The 15,412-nt window shown below is 48.3% G+C and overlaps 1 protein-coding gene across 2 annotated transcripts; it reads left to right on the top strand.

Moving 5' to 3' along the window:
• The first annotated feature begins 2,376 nt into the window (after positions 1 to 2,376).
• LOC120681932 (lactoylglutathione lyase-like) lies at positions 2,377 to 9,913 on the top strand. 2 transcript variants are annotated; one of them, XM_039963621.1, is made up of 9 exons: positions 2,377 to 2,542; positions 2,638 to 2,772; positions 3,527 to 3,588; positions 7,738 to 7,798; positions 7,905 to 7,984; positions 8,085 to 8,155; positions 8,264 to 8,353; positions 9,543 to 9,679; positions 9,767 to 9,913. In XM_039963621.1, exons 1-8 carry the CDS (start codon positions 2,453 to 2,455, stop codon positions 9,638 to 9,640), a joined length of 687 nt encoding a protein of 228 aa, XP_039819555.1. In that variant the 5' UTR covers positions 2,377 to 2,452; the 3' UTR covers positions 9,641 to 9,679; positions 9,767 to 9,913. The 2 variants fall into 2 exon arrangements, with proteins under 2 accessions (XP_039819555.1, XP_039819554.1); XM_039963620.1 differs by having other exon boundaries at positions 9,543 to 9,913.
• The last annotated feature ends 5,499 nt before the right edge of the window (positions 9,914 to 15,412 follow it).

The raw sequence follows: 15,412 nt of genomic DNA, 5'->3' as shown, positions 1-15,412 counted from the left end.
TTCTCTTTGCGCGGCTTTTTTGCAGTCTTCGGACATTGTGCGAAGACGCTGTTTGCGTGGCTTAATCTTTGGGTCTACTTTTAGCTCGTGCTCCATAACTTCCCGACTAACTCCTCGCAGGTCCGAAGATGACCATGCGAAGACATCTTGGTTGTTCCTCAAAAACTGTATCAACCTGGACTCTTTGGCTTCTTCGAGGCCTTTGCCAATTGTTACAGTGCGATCTGGTACATCTTCGCAGAGCAGAAATTTTTTGGTGTGTTCAGCCGGCGTGACCCCTTCTTTTTCTGTCCGCTCAAAACTGAGTGGCTTTGTTTCCTCTTCTTCGACATCATTGTTGCAGGCTTCGATGGCATGCACATTTTTCATGGCGCATGCTGCATTGTCTTCGCATCTCCTTGCTTCTTCTTGGTTACCGAGGACCGTGATGACTCCTCTAGCTGTTGGGATTTTCATGCATTGGTAGGTTTGGTTGATGACTACCGCGAACTTGATGATGCTGTTGCGGCCGAAGATGGCATTATACGGGTAGGCGATGTCTACCACATCGAAGGTTATGGGTTCTGTTCTTTGGGTGTTGCCTTCACCGAAGATCACATTCAGTTCTATTTTGCCGAGGGCCTCGATTCTTTTACCCCCGAAGCCAATAAGTGGGTACTGAGACTTGTGCAGGTTCTTTTCGTTGAACCCCATCTTCAAAAAGCATTGCCAGGTGAGGACGTCTGCGGAGCTGCCGTTGTCGATGAGGATCCGACCAACGTCGTTTCCTGCGAAGTGCACGGAATTTTTTCCGATGTTTGCTCGAATAACGAGGGGATCATTGTGCGGGTAGTGTTGAAGCCTAAGGTCGGCTTCGGAGAAGGTAATTGGGACGTGGGACCAAGGGGTGCGGAAATATTTGCCTTCGCAAACATGCGACACTGTGCGGAGGTATTCTTTTCTCTGACGCTTCGTCTCATGCACTGGTTCATTTGATCCGCCGGAGATGGTGTTGATGACATTCACCGTGCCTCCGACCGTATCATTAGCTCTCTCTGGGATTGTGCCAGGTTCTAACTTCGGCGGTGGAGGAAGGTAATTGGATGCTTGTGGCTGGGGACAATTAAAGCAACAGCATATTTGCTCTGTCTTCCATCATGATTCAACAGTTATAGGGAGGTATTTATAGCCCAGAAACTCAACTACTCCCTGGCCAAAATTCCCTTACTACCCCTAACCGCCAGCATCTTGGTATATTCCCTGGGCAAAATCGTAATGTTAGAGCATCTCCAGCAGTTTGGCAAATCGAGTTGACATCTTTGATTTTTGGCAAAAATGTTAAAAATACCCCTCCAACAGTTTGGCAAAAGACTTGGCAATTTTTGGCAACTTAGGAAAAACCAGCCTCCAGCGCGTAAATATACGTGCGCGGCGCGCGGTTGGCATCGTGGTTTCTAGTCAGGTGGGAGGGTGAAAAAAGAAATAAATAACAGAGAAGAGTTCCTGATTTAAATTTTCAAGAGGTGGAAGGGCATAAATATAATTTTGTTTCTCTCTCAGGGTTCCTGATGTAAGTTAGATCTGGATTTGGCAAGTGAATTATGCCAAACTGTTGGAGATAAACTCTTTTTTTACTTGGCATATCTTTTTAGAAGTTGGCAAAACACAAGATATGCCAAGTAAAATATGACAAACTCTTGGAGATGCTCTTACAACACTCGACACAACTCAGTGGAATTATAGCTGTACACTCCATACATAATTCTGATAGTGGGGCCGCTTCACTTCGCGTCTCTTTGCGACCGAGGGTCTTTGTTGCTATGTACGAAAGAGCCGTTGGAATCGCTTCGCCGTTTGGCCCTTTGGCACGCGCGCCATCCCTTCGCTGCGGGCGTTGCCTCTTCGCTCCTCTTCGGGCAGCTTTGGGCAACTCAGGCCTTTATTTGGTAGGCTTTGTTCCAAACCCCTCGGTTCACACCAGTGGCGGATGCAGGATTGGAGAGAAGGAGGGGCTGAAACAATAGAAATGTTGATTTGTGTGAAGATTTAATAGTGATTTAGAGATTTTGCTACAGTGTTTTACGTGTAATTAGGGGAGCTTAGGGGGGCTGGAGCCCCCTAGCCCCCCTCGTGGATCCGCCCCTGGTTCACACTCTTCGCCTTCGTGGCACACTTTGTTGCTCGTCCGGTTCCTTGCTCGTAGCCTCGACGACGGGCTTCGCCGTCGGGCAAAAGTGGCGTTCTCAACAGCATTTTTATTTGAACAGAGGACGTGATGACTGCTGACACGCATCCACAAACATGGACCAGGTAGTCAGGTAGCATTGTAGCAGTGGTCGCCACTCTGGCACGCGGCGCGCCCGGAAGCCCAGAAATCCAACAAGTCCGACGGAAGAGCCCAGAAAGCCGTACACCCTCCTAACATTTTCTCCTTATCCTATATAAATATAAATAAACCCTGACGCTACTAGCCATGGCCGCCGCCTCGCTCCTGTCCACCGCGTGCTCCTTTCTCCGCCGCATCCCCGCCGCGCCGCACCTTTCCCGCTCCGCACGCTTCAAGGTCCCGGATCCCGTGCGGGAAGCTCTCAATTGATGACTCTCGAGTCCTCACGCGGGTTTCACTCACCAATCCCTCTTTCCTTTTTGGTTTCTCAGAGGTTCGACCGGGTTCGCCGGTTCTCGCCCGCCGCCATGTCGACGCCGTCGGGGCCGAAGGAGGTGCCGGGTAATAACCCCGGTCTCCACACCGAGATCGACCCCGCCACCAAGGGCTACTTTCTGCAGCAGACGGTAACCCGAGCTTTACTTCCTGTCTGTCTATTTCACCCAAGTGTTCATCAACATTCATGCACGTGTCTATGCTATCCCGCTCGGCCTTCCCCTTTTGGTTCTCGATTCGTCAATTTGACATATGGTTGCGTACTTGGTGGGGTGATCCGAAATTCCGAATGGTAGTTATTCTAGCAGGGTCAGGAACTCAGGGTATAATAATTCAGGGGGCCGGGATCAACATGCGATGAAATTGGGAGCTTTGATGATTTTTGGTGACTACTTGAATAGCACCGTACTGTCGGCCATGCTTATTTCCCCAATACCCAAACAACTTGCTGCTGCTTATGTGCTGCGTGGAATGCAGGGGAAGAAAAAATCCCCTATATACCATCAGGTGATACATAAGGGATAAGTTATATTTTTCAATGGCAATGAGGGAATTTACTCGGGGGGAAATCTGCTGGATTTAACAGGATAGTTCATCTGACAACGATTTGCAGCTATCAATTGTGCACCAGATCCCCCCAAGCACGTTCCATTTTATAAATCACAGAATTGGATTCAAAATGTTTAATGTGCTTGTGTTGCTATTAGGGTGTTTGGAATGCTTTACAACTGAATGACCTCAATATAGAGTTATTTCAGATATCACATGCTATACTGATATCAGAGTGTTTTTGCAATTAGACATTGGTAGATGAGGTTGTTATCGCGAATGTTTCTGTTGTTGTTACATGGATTTTGAAAATTTATGTTGCTTTTTCTTTCCCAGATGTTACGTGTGAAAGACCCAAAAGTGAGCCTTGACTTCTACTCCCGTGTAATGGGCATGTCGTGAGTTCTCTGTCTTTCTCTTCCTACGGATAATGTATCCATGCACGGCAGATGAAAGCCTGCATAGCTCATCTTTGTTCTTGGTGATATCAATGTTATTTAGATATATGGATGTTTGGGAAGGAAAACTCAAGTATTGGAGTTTCTTTTTTGTACTGATAATGGGGATTGGAAACTGTTACCAGGCTGGCCTATGGTCGTGGGTTGGGCTGTAGCTTATGTTACACGGATACTGGTACGGGTATCGGATACGCGGATACGCACTTTCCCAAAAAACACTGATACGGGGATACGGCTAGGATAATTAATAATTATATATAAATATCACATAGATATTCAGCAAGTGAGATTTTACTCTTGAGTAACTTCCCCTATACTTACTTGGATGTCCATATAACATTACCTCTATAACTAGCATTCTCTAAAAGCACAATTGATTCCACAAGGGGTTCTTCAGTTGCTGCTCATCTAGTTCTACAGTTCTATTGCAGCAAATTCATCATTTTGTATCATCTCTTACTACCAAAACAGCATTTGGGTGGGCTGATTACTGCTTTGGGCTGTATCCCATCTGGCCCAAAAGTATCGGATACGCGTATCCAAGCAAATACGTATCTGTTTTTTCAGGATACGGCTAGAAACGTATCCGAGGCGTATCCGGGGCGTATCCGTATCCGATACGTATTGGATACGGATACGCCACCTCCTAGGAGTATCCGCGTAACAGAGGCTGTAGCTGCGCCGGTCTCCCTAGCTGTGCGCCTCCGCCACCCATCAGGCGATATATGGATGGTGGATTAGGCAAGGATCTCCTCAGATTGTTTTTGATTCTATCAATGTTCAAGAAAACGCTAGGTGCTAGGCAGGCGCTAACCTACTGACCAGCACCTAGGAAGGTTAAACGTAGACATCACGACTTCCCTGTGACCGTGCCTAGGGTTTAAGGGTGGAGCTGGCGCGGAGCACGGTTGCTTGCTGGCAGAAGCGCACCAGCGCCGACCGCGAAGCACAGCTGCTAGCGGCAGTGGCAAGCCAAATCAAACGATAATGACCTTGCTATGAAGAGAGGCCGAACCGCCAGAGCGCTGCTGTGACCACCGACCTGTGACTGCGAGCTTCGACGGTGGCCATGCACGAGCAAGCTAGTGACGCGTGGCGACACCCTCGGAAGTGTGTAGCCACCAGGAAGAAGATAGTCAGGAGCTAGGGCAGAATTCGTACCGCCCCTCCCATTTGCATGCACCAAGCCACGAATCAACAAACTAGAAAGCCAGCAGGTATTTTGCTCACACTACATAACTACAAATTTGCAATTGCTAGCTTCTAGCTTCTAGCTTCTAGCTATAGATTGTTGAACTATTATAAGTGTGTAAATGTCATGTGATGCAAATTTCATACTTAATGGTGGATTTGTAGATGTTTGTAAGACACAGTATTAAACTACGGTGATATTAAAAAACATATCTTGTTGGACCACCCTAAGTCCAAATTCTAGATCCACCATTGGCTTAAGATTTTGGGTTGAATTGGTTGGTGCATGTAACTCAATATGGTATCAGGGCAAGAGGTCTTGAGTTCAAATCCTGGCGGACGTGATTAAATAAAATATTTTCAGCCAACTCCTAATTTCCACGTTCGAGGCTTGAGGCAGCCTGCACGTGAGGAGTGTTGAAGTATAAATGAATTGCCCACCTCTTCCCATTAGCTTAAGCTTTTGGGTTGAATTGGTTGGTGCATGCAACTCAGTATTATGTAAACATTAATGGGAACACGTGTAGCTGATTCTTGCCACCCTAATAGTGACAGGATAGCATTGAACGGACTATATAAATTTTGCTTGTAGCTGCACTGTTTGAAGTTCAAGTAAAATCTCACATGGTGGTTGGATAATGTTGGAGTCTTTAATAAAGTATTTGAAGCCTGGACATAAACTATAGTGAACATATGTATATCACACTCCCATTGCCAGGTACAGAATTCGGTTCTACGTCTAGCCTTGAGAACTTGCTCTTAGTATGCACTAAAACAACCTTCAAGGCTGCCTGTTGCGCTGATGATGAATGTACATGGACATACTGCTACAATCATTGTCATTAGTTGTGTTTCTGTATGATAGTATCAAACAATTTGATGTTGTGTTCTGTGAAATCATGGACGAAAGAAAAAACTGAAATCCAAATGTTTATGTGATGTCATGAACCTAGTTTGTGATGGGTAAATAAGGTGCAGAATGCAGAAAAAGGTCTTGCATTTAATGTCTTGAGGGAGCGATGCAAGGGAGAAGGAATATTTGGATCTTGGGTTTATCGAAGGTTGTTTATTTTGTTCTTGCTTGATCCCAAACAGCACATATCCTCTCCTGATATATATGGGAGCGTTACCGATTCCATCTACTTGATAAGCTTATTGGTAGACCCCAATGACAAAAAGATAAGATGTGATCCTTAATTTAAATGGTAACTTTATAACTAAGTGGCATGCTGCAGCTAGTCCTTGTTCTTCAGCTGTTGCCTTGAATGTATTTTGATCGTATATGATAATCATCACATACCATTCAGCTCAGTAGAATGATCCAAATGTAAAAGAGTTCTCACATACCATTCAGATCGTATATGATAAGCATCATTTCTCTCTTAATATAAATACACACAGCTCTCCTGCTTTGTTTAAGAAAAAAAAGAATGATGCAAATGTAAAAGAGAGGTGATAACTGTGATATTTTCTTGATCGGTAGCTTTCTCCCCTTGGGTTTAGTCGAGCTGCTAAATTGCTGCTGACCATATTGAGACAAACTCTTGAACATCACCGAACCACTTAATGAACTCAGCGCTGGTGCTTTAAATATTACAGTATCATTAGCAACAGAATAAGAAGTGGATGCACGGTAAGAACTTATCCATTTGAAGAATCTAGTACCTAAGGTTATGTTGAGCAGTGTAGTTGGAGTTGGACCTTTGGGCATTTGAGTAGTGCTCTCGACTTGCCATTGTGGGCCTGTGCTGCCCTTGCTCCAGCCCTGGCTCTTGTCCTAAAAATACATGGAAGCTTACGTGATTTTGTGTACAAACAGTAGTGACTTTAGGTATATTTGAAGATTTGAACTGATTCAGCCTGGAGTCCAATGCATTCCTGGCTCCACCCCTGACTATTATCTTGCATCAAAATCTTAGAAAATCATCTCTCAAAATCAACAATGTTGGCTTCGTATTGTGAGAATCGCACAATATTTCTCCAAGCTTTGGCTTTACAGGGCAGACCCCAGGATCAGAATTTGATTTCTGGTTTTCCCCCTTTCCCTGCAAATACGACCTACTCTTGGAGGGTTTAGTGGTTATTGCCTTTTCTCTGGTTATCCAATGTTTTCTACTGCACTGCATTAACTGGAAACTTGAGCATCTTGATTGATATTCATGTTTTACCATTAAAAGTTTGTTTGATAGGGGTTAGAGTTAGGACCAATTCCCTTGGGTTGGACAGAATAATGAGTTAATTTCCTTATCAATAAAGGAAATTAGATCAAATCCATTATGCATCAATAAACCCCCCAAAAAAAACCATAAGGTCACTTTGGATAGGTATCATTATAAATTTAGAACATATTTTATTTGAATTTGAACTAAATCCCAAACAATTCTAGAACATTCACTTTCCAAATGGGCCCTGAGATTGCAATGGACAATCCTGGTGAATTCTTAAGTCTGAACCAACGATGTTGGCTTACCTGCAGAGTATCGGAGTACTTCTCTTTCATGGATCGGAGCCTCAGAGTCAGATGGTTTTTTTTCATTTATGTTTTGACTAATGGAAAATAATTCAAAAAGTTCATTGAGAAAAAAGATCTGCGAGAGAAACCTACAGTAACTAACTAAATAACTATACATAATTACATCCAGCACTGTAATCAGCTGCAGGCAGTACAATTGTGTGCAGTTAGTAAGGCAATTAAACTGTACTAGTACCACAGCTTTTGATATTGAACAAATTTGAGAATATATGTTTTGTGGCTCTAGATTCCTCTTGATACCATTGCTCCTACTACTGAAACAATTAATTTGGTCATTGTTTTGTGTTTTGGATCAAAAGGATTTTTATGTATCTTGTATGTACATATATTATCTTATGATGTGTACTACCTTTTTCTTCTGCCAGGTTGCTGAAAAGATTAGATTTTGAAGAGTTGAAGTTCAGCTTGTATTTTCTCGGTTATGAGGTAAAGATTTTTCTGGTCTAGTGGAACCATGCATTCCTTTAAATATAATTTACATGATATTGCTTTGTAAGTTCGTATGTCAATTGACTCTGCTTTGTGCTTTTAGGATGTGGCTTCAGCCCCTGCTGATCATATCAAGCGGACTGAATGGACTTTCAGGCAAAAAGCTACTCTCGAACTCACCCAGTGCGTCTTGGTACCCTACACCTTTGTGGATATGTTTTTCATTTTCCTAAATAGCTTGAATGCTCACCAACAAGTTTGTTAACTGTTGGTAATACTGCAGCAACTGGGGCACAGAAAGTGACCCTGAATTCAAAGGTTACCATAATGGGAATTCAGACCCTCGTGGTTTTGGTATGTGCTTTGAAGATTAATATGCTCTTGAATTGACTGTTGCCATCTTTTAAATCATAGAATGTCATAGCTGCCATATCACTTCTTTCTTCGTTTTTGTTCATTAAGGTCATATAGGAGTAACTGTGGATGATGTCTACAAGGCATGTGAGCGCTTTAAACGTCTTGGTGTTGACTTTGTGAAGAAACCTGATGATGGTAAGTAATTTTGCTTGCATTGTTACTCGTGGTGTTGATTGTACAACCTTGATGCTTAAGTGTTGATTCAAACTGGAGAACATAATAGTTACGTGTTTTTTTTGAAGATTGGTAGGAAACTAAACATAGGACTGACGGGGTGATCTATATTGTGGTGTGGTATTTATTGAGTTGCTACCTTGTTCTGCCAGTATATGAACGTAGTATTTTTCTTGTGTCCCCCCTTATGCATCTGTAGTCATCCTGATATTCATTACCAACTTCTATCTAACTCTAAAGTTGTTTGCCCCTTTTCTTTTTCGGAAAGTGGCCAATTCAGTATTTTGCTTCCGTACGCCCTTCAGTCACAAATAAGTGATGTTTTGGACATGAACACGATCCCCAAAGTAAAAAGTTTGACTAGTACTTTTGATTACAAAATATTTACAAAAGGCTGAATAGGCTTTTCATCTCTCAACTTTGCTCCGATGCTCAAATTCATCCCTTAAGGCCTTAACTATCATATTTTCTGGTTTAGTCCAAACTTTTTATGCGGGCCCAATCTCTGATGTGACATGGCATGCCAGGTCAACCAAGAGTGTGTGCAAGGTTCTTGTGATGCTACCGAGTTGAGCATCCATTTGAATTTCAGTGCTACTCTGAGTCATAATGTAAGCAAAAATGAGTCATTGGGGATCTTTGTACATAATTGAAAGCCAGGTCATGTTTATTTGGTCATCCATCCTGATCATGTTTAGTACATTGAGCACAATGGAGAAACCAGGGGTGAAATTTATGTCTATTTAGCACGCAAACATGGCATGCCACATAGGACCAGGGGGGGGGGGGCAACTGATAATTTTGAGCACTACTTTGATCAGTTTGTTAGCTGTAACCATCTCTTTTGTTTTTGTTTTTGAAAAGCAGCCAATTAAAAAGTTTACATTGGGATTGGATAAAGATAGTTTTGTAATGAAACAATTAAAGTTCCCGTTTCTTAAAATTAAGAACAATGATCAAGGCATCACATAAGATAATTTGCTATTGAAACATTGAGAGCTCCACTTTCTTAAAAATTAAGAATAATGATCAAGATGTTCTCAGTATTATGTTTGATAATGTTACCTTAAATCAAATCATGAAACACCTCCACATTCTTAACTTTGTAATGCATAGCTCTGTGATGTATAATTGATAATCTTTGCTGCAGGGAAAATCAAAGGTATTGCGTTCATCAAAGATCCTGATGGCTACTGGATTGAGATTTTTGACCACACCATCGGGACGGTGACTGCTTCAGCATCATGAGGTGTTGTGGTTCAGATATTCTGGAGGCTTTGTGTTCAGGTTTAGCATGCTATAATGCCAGTTTTTATGGAATTATAGTTAATTAACTGTATGGTTCACAATGTAATACAATTGTGGGAATCTCAGGAGCACAGCAGCGGGCTTTACCCTTGAGGAATAAGACTATGTATTACCTCCTTTTGGCGATTAGTGTTTGGACTCTGATTAAGGGCTGGCATAGCCTGACTCTTTGAATCTTGCAATAAAAATCTGTGAACTATGTTGAGGAATGAATTGTGGCAGGTAGGCTGCCATTGTTCATTGAATTTGAATGGCTAGGCTAGTGCAGTTAATTTTTTATTCATGGTGTGGTTAATAACTATCAAGTAAAATAATGTAGCGTTTGGTTTAGCTAATCAAGCTGTAATGGTAATGTCACGGATGACAGTGTTTGAGGAAGGATTGCGGCGTAGATTGTACTTGAAAGAGGTTACAGGATGCGGCCCTGGACCTCGCCGGCGCGGCGGAGCCGTGGTGGCTCGACGTCGCACCAGGAAGGCAGGCGGTGGCTTACAGATAGATTGATCTCCAGCCTAACTCTCCCTCCCTAAATCTTGGCTTATATAACGCCATACACAAACTGACTCCTAAACAAACTCCAACTAACTTGAATTAACAAACTAGGACTCTAATCTCAGGCCGCCTGTTGCTTCTTGCCGCGCCGCCTATAGCCGAGTCCCCACATGACATCTCTCCCTCCCTAGAGAAGCAGCTCGTCCTCGAGCTGGAAGTGAGGGAACTGCTCACGAAAATCATCATGCGCCACCCAAGAGGTCTCAGCAGCCGGAGCACTTTTCCACCGAACGAGAACTTCACGCTGTCCACGAGCTAAACGGCCGTGTAGCACTGCTTCAGGCTCCACCACGCGGCCATGCTGGATCAAAGGCAACGCTGGGGCCTGAGACGGCGGCTCGCCATAGAACTTCTTGAGCAAACCCACATGGAAGACATCATGTATGTGTGCTCCGACCGGCAACGCAAGCCTGTACGCCACATCCCCAACACGCTCCACAACCTGGAAAGGACCAAAGAACTTCGGCCCCAACTTGCCCCTCCCTTTCACCTGCAGCGATGCCACCAGCCTATGGAGAAGCCGGAGCCACACCCACTCTCCTGGAGAGAACTGCAGCTCACGGTGACGGCTATCGTAGGCTGTCTTGTGTTGCTGCTGAGCTTGTTCTAGACGGTCACGAACTTCAGACAAGAACTCATCTCTGTCCTTCATAGCTTTCTCAACTGTAGGCAGCCTCACATCACCAGGAACATACGAGCGAATGGATGGGGGAGGACGCCCATACACCAGCTCAAAGGGCGAGGTCTTGATGGACAGCTGGTATGAGGAATTGTAGCAGAATTCCGCCCACAGCAGCCACTCCAACCACTGACGGGGACGATCACCAGTCAAGCACCTCAAGTACATTGTTATTATCTTGCTTGTCGCCTCCGACTGACCATTTGACTGTTGATGGAAAGCAGACGTCATCTGTAGCTTGACACCCGCTAAACGAAAGAGGTCCCGCCAAAACTCACTTGTAAACACCGGATCGCGGTCACTGACAATGGATGCTGGAATCCCGTGCAGGCGAACAATCTCTGAAAAGAAGGCACGAGCCACCGTTGTTGCCGTGTAAGGATGGCCCAATGGAATGAAATGAGCCGCTTTAGAGAACCGATCCACCACAGTCAAGATCACCGTCTTGCCATTCACCTTGGGAAGGGCCTCGACGAAGTCCATGGCCACATCAGACCAGACCGCCGTAGGAACCCCCAGTGGCTGAAGAAGGCCACCCGGCTGAAGATGCTCACCCTTGTTATGCTGACAAATGGAGCACGCCCGCACAAAGTCCTGCACCACCACACGATCATTGGGAAGATAGAAATCAGCCCGTAGCCGGTGTAGTGTCTTGTGCACCCCTTCATGACCCGCGCCATGGACGAGCTCGAGGATAGGTTGGCGTGCTGCAGATGTTGCCGCCACAAAGACGCGCCCTTTGAACATGATCAAGTCGTCCACCACAGACCAAGGCGCCGGTTTGGCACCCCCCCCGAATGGCATCACGTAGCTGGGACAAGTCACTGTCCCCATTGATTTCTTGCCGGATGTCGTCGAAGAGGGAGAATTGAGGAGCCGAAAGTACCAGAAGCTCCCCTTGTCCCTCGTCACGGCGAGACAACGCGTTTGCCACCACATTCATGGCGCCCGGCTTGTACTCCACGACGAAGTCGAACCCCAGCAGCTTGCTTGCCCACTGGTGCTGCGGAATCGTTGTGAGGCGCTGGTCGAGGAGGAAGCGAAGGCTCCAGTGATCCGTACGGACGACGAAACAGCGCCCCCACAGGTACGGGCGCTAATGCCGAACCGCTTGGATGAGGCCGATCAACTCGCGCTCGTAGGCCGCAAGCTTGGCGTGGCGCGGCGCGATGGGCTTGCTGAAAAACGCGATCGGTCTGACGCCTTGGTGAAGCACTGCTCCAAAGCCGGACCCCGACGCATCGCACTCGATGATGAAATCACGGTCGAACGCCGGCAGCTGGAGTACAGGTGCCGACATGAGCGCGCGCTGGAGTGTCTGGAACGCGTGCGCGGCCTCCTCGCTCCACTGGAAACCCTCCTTCTTGGGCAGCGCGGTGAGCGGCACTACTATTGTGCCGAAGTCGTGGATGAAGCGGCGGTAGTACCCCGCCAGCCCAAGGAAGCCGCGCACCGCACGCAGGGACTTGGGAGGCGGCCAATCTAGCACCGCCTGCACCTTCTGCTGATCCATGGCCACCGCCTCTGCGGAGATGACATGGCCAAGGTACGCCACCGACGAACGCCCAAACTCGCACTTGGACTTCTTCAGGAACAACTGGTGATCCTGTAGTGTGCGCAAAACTGTGCGAACGTGGCAGATATGCTCTGTCCACGAAGAGCTGTTGATTAGTATGTCGCCAAAAAACACAAGGACGAACCGGTGTAGGAAGGGCAGGAGCACATCATTCATCAGCGCTTGGAATGTCTCCAGGGCGTTGGTGAGCCCAAACGGCATCACCAAGAACTCAAAGAGCCCCTGGTGAGTACGGAACACCGTCTTCTCCATGTCCTCCGGGAACATCAAGACTTGGTGGTAGCCGGAGCGCCTGTCAAGCTTGGTGAAGAACTTGGCACCGCGGAGCTCGTCCAGAAGTTCCTCCACCACTGGGATGGGAAACTTGTCTTTGATCGTGGCGTCGTTGAGGGCGCGGTAGTCGACGCAAAATCTCCACGTGTCGTCCGGCTTGCGAATGAGGAGCGCCGGCGAGGAGAAGGCCGACAAGCTGGGACGGATGACCCCATGGCGCAACATCTCGTCGCATTGTCGCTCCAGCTCGTCTTTCTGCGTGTGCGTGTAGCGGTATGGCCGGACAGCCACGACACCGACGCCCCGCTTGAGACGAATGCAGTGCCTGAGGTGATGTCGCGGTGGGAGTCCCAGGGGCTCCGCGAACAGTCCCGCAAACTGCTCCAGGACGGCATCCATGAGGTTGTCGCCTGGCCTAGAGAGTGCCGCTACAGAGAACCCCGGTGTGGTGTCGATGCCGCGCGACAACACACGCTTGCCACCCCGCTTGAACGCCATGGTGTGCTTCGCGAAGTCCCACAAGATGGGACCCAGAGTGCCCAGCCACTGAACCCCGAGCACCATGCCGTACTCGCCGAGGGGGAGGGCGTAGAGGTCGATGTCGAACGCCTCCCCGCTGATGCGCACGCTCTAGCCCAGGGCACGCCCCGGGGACGTGATGCGGTCGCCGTTTGCCACCGCCACCGACAGGCCAGTGTGCGCTGTCAGGTGGACGCTCGCCCGTTGTGCCATCTGGACGTCGATGTAGTTGTGCGACGACCTGGAGTCCAGAAGGGCGACTGCCACGGCATCGCCGACGCGCACGGGGACCTTCATCGTTTGACACCCCCCGTACACGAACTCCGGTGGCGGTGTGGAGAGAGATGCCCGGATGGTCCTGGGCACCTGTGAGAGCTAGTCACTCAATCTCCTCGTCCACCTCTTCGTCGTCGTCGAAGCCGATCACCTCGATGACGAACAGCTTCTTGCAGCGGTGGTCCAGGACGAATTTCTTGTCACAGTTGTAGCACAGTCCGTCGGCGCGCCGTTGAGCCATCTCCGCGGGCGAGAGACGATGGCGAGGGAGTGTCGCGGATAGGGCCGAGGACTTGCCCGACCCCGGTGTTGCGGAAGAAGCTGACGCGGTGGCCGGTGCAGCGGCCTTGGCTGCCGTAGCACTCGAGGACACATGGGACATCGAACGGGCGCCGCGGCCGGGAGACGGATCTGTCGAGGACAGATGTAGGCGCTGCTCGTAGGCGCGAGCAAGCATGATGGCTTTGTCGAGGCTCTCCGGCCTGCGTAGGGCGACATCGGTCTTCAGGAGTTCACGAGGCCCGCCGTGTAGATCTAAACAAGCTGCTGTTCAGAGAGATCGGCATCGCGACAGGCATAGGAGAGGAACTTGTCAGTGTAGTCCTCGACGGAGTCCGTGCGGCGGAGAAGCATCAGCTCACCGACCGGGCTGTCCAACATTGGCAGCCCAAATCGTTGCTCGACGAGTTGGGCGAAGCGGCGCCACGACGGTGTGCCGGCCGTGAGCTCCAGACGGAAGTACCAGAGTTGTGCCATGCCAGTGAGATGCATGGCGGTGTACCAGACCCAGCGGTGCTCCGGCGTGTTCTGGCCCCAGAAGAAGGTTTCGCAGCAGTTCAGCCACGGCAGCGGGTCCTCCTTGCCGTCGAACGTGGGGAACTCGAGGCGTACGCGCGGGTGGAAGTGGGAGTCGATGTAGTCATCTTCCTCCTCATGGAAGCGATCCCGCGGCAGCGTCCGAAACGGGGGGTCCGTGCGCGGCGGCGGCCGAAACGGGGGGTCGTTGCGCGGCGGCGGCTTGGGACCTCGGTCCCTCTGGTTGTTGACGGAGTCATTCGTGGCATCGACATCCTCCTGAGCGGGCGCCTTGCCGTCGCGCTGGGCTGACTCGACGCGGATGAGAGCAAGGTTTAGGGCGTGGACTTGCTCCGTGTTCTTGAAAGCGGCGGACTGGAGCGTGATGACCTTCTCCGGCAGCGTGGCGAGTTTGGTCGCCACCAGAGCGAGCGGCGCCAGGAGATCGACTTTAACGGCGAGGTCGTCGAACTTGGCACCCAGATCACGGAGAGTGGTGGAGATCATTTCGAGCTCCTTCTTCAGATTGTCACGATCACCCATGGGCACGCAACAAGGCTTAACTGATACCAAGTTGTCATGGATGACAGTGTTTGAGGAAGGATTACAGCGTAGATTGTACTCGAAAGAGGTTACAGGACGCGGCCCTGGACCTCGCCGGCGCGGCGGAGCCGTGGTGGCTCGACGTCGCACCAGGAAGGCAGACGGCAGCTTACAGATAGATTGATCTCTAGCCTAACTCTCCCTCCCTAAATCTTGGCTTATATAACGCCATACACAAACCAACTCCTAAACAAACTCCAACTAACTTGAATTAACAATCTAGGACTCTAATTTCAGGCCGCCTGTTGCTTCTTGCCGCGCCGCCTATAGCCGAGTCCCCACATGACAGGTAACGTAATCAATAACCAGTGGTATCATTACAGTATAATAGAAAGAGTCATTTGTTTGATTCGACCATGTTATCGCAAACTCATTACAGAGCTCGTCCTCCCAAGCGAATGACGCCTATGACCTCCCTGCCTGCCCGTCTGTTGTAGGC

This window comes from Panicum virgatum, chromosome 7N (genome assembly GCF_016808335.1).
Source record: "Panicum virgatum strain AP13 chromosome 7N, P.virgatum_v5, whole genome shotgun sequence".
In the NCBI taxonomy this organism is placed as follows: domain Eukaryota; kingdom Viridiplantae; phylum Streptophyta; class Magnoliopsida; order Poales; family Poaceae; genus Panicum; species Panicum virgatum.
Note: the sequence above shows the minus strand (reverse complement) of the source record. Positions and strands in the feature narration are given on the sequence as shown.